The sequence below is a fragment of the Phyllostomus hastatus genome, unplaced genomic scaffold, assembly GCF_019186645.2.
Source record: "Phyllostomus hastatus isolate PE091 unplaced genomic scaffold, TTU_PhHast_1.1 phas_contig_1095, whole genome shotgun sequence".
Classification (NCBI taxonomy): Eukaryota; Metazoa; Chordata; class Mammalia; order Chiroptera; family Phyllostomidae; genus Phyllostomus; species Phyllostomus hastatus.
The window spans coordinates 108,916-114,069 of record NW_025333520.1 but is presented as its reverse complement, the minus strand read 5'-3'; the positions used below and the strand labels follow the sequence as shown (position 1 = coordinate 114,069).

The following is a 5,154-nucleotide window of genomic DNA, read 5'->3' as shown; positions in this document are numbered from 1 at the left end:
CCACCTCGGGGAGCTTTAAAATTTTCATATCAGTGGGTCTCAATCCCAGAAAATATGTTTCTTGAAACTAATGATGAGATCCCAGAATCCATAACTTTCACTCACTTGATTGATTCTACTATCAGCTGTTGCATGAACAATAGCTGGCATCTCTTTAATAGTTTGATAGGTGATAAGGAAGAGAGTTCTAATGGATGCTCCAGGCTTTTCATGCATTTCCACATCTGTGGGCCTCTCTACTGTGTGGGGGGAATTATGTTATTAAAGTCTGGGCAGAGAATGTGGCAGACACATGGTAGTAGAAAGCATTTTTGATACTAAATCTGCATTAAGGCTGTGGGATTAGTATTCTTTGCTTGACTGACATTTGTTAGCTATCTTTCTTTGGAAGGAAGAAAATAGTTGAAGATTAAGATATTGATTCTAAGATCACTCTTTACTGATTTAGTACCTTCATTTGTGATTTCTTCCTCCTAGAAAATTTTATTAAAGAGATAACATTTCTTACAATTGATAATATTTGAAGACTGAGAAAATATGGTATGTCATGTGGTAGTGAATCCTCAGTGAAAGGATGTTTATTTCTATTTAATATAACAAATATTTACTAGGCATGTAAGAAATGTCAGTCACTATTCTATGCTGGGGTACAATGCTGGACAGTTAAGAATTAATGAAAACTAGACTTCTTATTACTTCCTCTGAGTTCAGCCCAAAATTTTCTGATATTTGATGGATTATAGGCAGGTCCCCACAGGGTACATGAAAATATAATGTACTGTATTAAAATGCTCAAGAAAATCAATGTCTTCTAATTACAAAAATACCTTGGTGCTCTGTTAAAGTACTTACATGTCAGGTATTGTCTGGAGGGAAAACAGACCTGAGAGCTTAGGATGCTATTGTTCAGATTTCTAAGCATCACCTGAAGGCAGACATGTGCCTCATGAGTAAAATCAGAGATGAGAACATACTGCCATTTGGGGAGGAAGCTAAGAAACATGCATACCTTGTCAGTCCCTGTCCACCAGGGGGTGACACTTCCTAACACAAACACATTCCCTGGTGAAATGTAGGCTAAGCCTCAGTGTTTCACTGTGACTTCAACATTTCCTCATGTTAAGTGTCAAGACCATTATTTAGGCAACACTGTAGAGATGAACTCATCTCCAGGCTTAGTGACTGTGGTTCTCTTAGTGTTTGGTAAGTAACATGCCTCTTAAAATATAGATTCTTTCCCCTGTCAGCAGCTCTTTAAACTTTGGTTTCATTTAAGAGCTTTATGACCATGATCACAGAGTTTTCTTTTTTTTTCTTCAGGACAAACCCGCGGAGACTCAGTGACCCAGACAGAAGGCCAAGTGACCCTGTCCAAAGGGGTCTCCCTGACCATAAACTGCTCCTATGAATACACAGGTTACCCCACTCTCTTCTGGTATGTTCAGTATCCTGGAGAAGGTCCACAGCTCCTCCTGAAAGCCGCAAGGGCCAATGTTAAGGAAAGCAGCAAAGGTTTTGAAGCCACACACCGTAGACAACCAAATTCTTTTCACTTGGAGAAAAAGTCAGTGGAGGAGTCAGATTCGGCAGTGTACTACTGTGCTCTGGGTGACACAGTGACAGAAACTGCAGGGGGAGCTGAGCACAAACTCTGGCTGCTGAGTGTCTATGACTGTTTGATCCCCTCTGGTGGATTTCATTATTTAACATCAAATGCACAGGACATCAGTACAAATTTCCAATCTTTAAGAACACTGATAGAGTTGTTAGGCAAATTAGACTTGCATACATACAGGGATATTAAAGACAAAAAGATGTTTTCACTTAGGGAATAATGCACTGAAACATGGAAATAAAAATGAAATCTTAAAATGTTTAAGATATTGTATGATGCCAATTTTTTAATGTAACCTTTTTAAAAAGATTTTATTTATTTATTTATTAGAGAAGGAAGGGAGGGAGAAAGAGAGAGAGACAGAAACATCAATGTGCAGTTGCTGGGGGCCATGGCCTGCAACTCAGGTATGTGCCCTGACTGGGAATCGAACCTGTGACACTTTGGTTTTAATGTAACCTTTTATATAATAAGATTTTAAAATGGCTCTCACAGTAACTAAATGTGAGGCTTATAAAGCAAGAGTATTAAACCCTGCCTTGATTGAACTTTTTACTAAGAACTTGTGCACAGTCTTCTGTAGCAATATGCACCAAGATTTTTAAAAATTTGATTGAATCAAATAATTGATTTTTATATGTATTTTGATTACTGATTTATTTGGACTCATTGCTAACATTTTGGTTTTGCTTGTCATGCTCTTGTTTTTTCTTTTCTTTTTAGTCTGACTTCTGTTGCATTGATGAAAATTTCTTTTTCTCTCTGCCAATTTGAAAAATGTAAAGTGGTTTGTCTTCTTAGACCATTTTCCTTAAATTATTTCTGTGTGTGTTATTCTGTAACATTTACTCCTACTATATCTTCTCTTTGGGATTACCTTTACTCTTGCTAATTTCTTATATTTAGAATGACCTCAGTGGATTGTTGAAAAAAATAACACTCCAGCTGTATACTGGGACAGTGATTTCAGATGGAGTGTATCAAATCAACTGTTAAACTATAGTTCCAATGCATAGTAGAAGCAACACATGTTTCTTCAAAAGCAACACAGTCATACAACACAAGAACCAGAACATGAATTCGCTTCATTCTCCCTCAGAGCTTTGTCCCTGATCTTCCCTCTGCTTGGAGTTAACTTTATACCCTCTTCTCAGGGTTCATTCCTTTTTATCTTCCTAGTCTATTCTGCTAGAGAAACACATGCACATGTGAATACAGATGAATGCTCAAAAATGCTTATTGTAGTGTTGCATTTCATAGATAAAAATCAGCATTTTGTCCATTAAGCGAGGTTTGTCCATTAAGAGAGGGCTATTTACATAGTAGTATATCCATAATAAGGGATATACTGCAGCAGAAGGACCTGTGTGTGTTAACATAAGATGTGAATTTATTATTGAGTTTATAAAACAAGTTACAGAAATGTGTGCACAATATATTTTCTGTTCATTTATATTTTTGGTAATAAAACACTAAGATATCAACTCTAAATTGATCAGGATAAAAAAAGAATTAGAATAATAAGTGATGGAAGACTGGGAATTGAGATTGGTATTCAAAGGGGATTTTAGTCTATATGTGAAGTTTTATTAGTTTTAATAATTCATATATTCATGAATTCTTCCTTTTGCTAAAATTAATGAATAGCCATAAACCATTATAAAGGTTTATCCATATTCTATATTCTTCTCACCAATAAAGGAGAAAAAGAGAAAATGGCACCTAATGTATTGATGAGATTTGTCCAGCACCCCAAGTATAAGCAGTTTTCTTTCTCTGGGACCAAAACTTAGTTTTCAATCCTCTTAGAGTTATACTCTTTTACTATGGTGTAGTTATGTATATTATTATCTTCCCCAGTAGCCTGCAAATTGGAGCTTATTCTCTCTCATATATTCTTTTGTTAATTAATTTATTTCTTTGGAGATTTTTTTAACATTTATTTTTAGAGACAGAGGAAAAGAAGGAGAAAGAGAAGGAGAGAAATATCAATGTGTGGTTGCCTCACACACCCCATACTGGGGACCTGGCCTTCAACCCAGGCAGAGCCCTGACTGAGAATTGAAATAGCAACCATTTGGTTCCCAGGCCCATGTTCAATACACTGAGCTCCACCAGCCAAGGCTATCTTTTATATATTCTTAAGGTTTAGTTAATTACCTCATTTACACTAAAGCTTCAAAAATTTTATAGACTATTTTACAGGCTATTTTATACACTATTATAAAAATTTTATAGACCTCATTGCAATCTAAGGTAAAGAAATGAGGTAAAAAGCACAAGATGAGATCTATCAAATTATTCTAAGATAACAATTTTCAGTGCTGGCCAGTGTGGTTCAGTGGATTGAGTGCCCACCTGAGAACCAAAAGGTTACTGGTTTAATTCCCAGTCTAGCGCACATGCCTGGGTTGCTGTCCAGGTTCCAGGTAGGGGGCTTGTGAGAGGCAACCATAAATGGATGTTTCTCTTCCCCTCTTTCTCTTTCCCTTCTCCTCTCTAAAGATAAATACATAAAATCTTTAAAAAAATACTTTTAATGGAATAACATTTTAAAAGTAGGATTTTTTAAAATGTATTGGGGTAACAGAGGTCAATGAGATCATACAGGTGGATTTGATTCATTCTTTATCTCCATTCAGTCTAGGGAGGTACTTGGTTTTCTAAGGATCTGCATTTCTTGCATCAGGAAACATGGAGTGAATTAGGTTGGGGTAGTGTGTCTGATGAGATAGCAGGTCAAAAGTTCTCTTCAGTGATGGTTGAGGCCCACTAGGGGGCAAGGCAAGCTTTACAAAAAACAACTTTCATATGGTCTGTAGGCTGAATGGGCACTTAAGAAAGGAGACCAGTGAGCATGCAAGCCAGTCAAATTATAGGCAGCAGAGATGAGGAGAGAGTAACAGTGTCTATGTAAATTCACCTCTGATTTTCAGCTCTGACACTCAGTGTAAACTTGAGAAAGCTGGACTGCATACATTGTACATCCACTGTGGGAATAAATCCCTGTGCCAAGTCACAGGAGTGAGGATGTGACTGGTCATTGTGAGCATGGAAGCTCAACAGAAAACATCTCCATAACCTGTTTTTAATTTTTTAATTGTTATGACTAAATATCCCAAAACTGGCAACCCAAAAGTTATTCCAATACCCCATGTATCCTACCTTTTCATGTATCTCCATGAAAGTGGAAGGAACAAGAAAAAATTAACAACAAAAAAAGAGAACAGAAGAAAAAGTGAAGAAGAAAAATGTAAGAAAAGAGAGAGAGGACAATAGTAATTTGACCAGCATAGTGTGGTTGGATCAGAGTCAGCTGTGGGGGTCAGCAGGGTGTCCAAGACATGGACAGGAGTGGGGAGAAGTGGAAAATAAGTCATAGTGGACATTAGACACACATTCTCTTATACTTCAAGCTAATTTTGTTGGAGTCATTATCTACGTAGATAGTGACTATATGCCTTGGTTTCTAGAACTCTATGAATTTAATAAAATGGATTAACTTGTGTAATGCACAATACATGCTATCAGCTTTCCTT

The 5,154-nt window shown here is 36.7% G+C and overlaps 1 gene segment (V, D, J or C); it reads left to right on the top strand.

The window, feature by feature from the left end:
• Positions 1-1,121: 1,121 nt before the first annotated feature.
• LOC123816838 lies at positions 1,122-1,835 on the top strand. The segment is given in 2 exon segments: positions 1,122-1,203; positions 1,321-1,835. Coding segments are annotated over 2 exon segments (561 nt in total).
• The last annotated feature ends 3,319 nt before the right edge of the window (positions 1,836-5,154 follow it).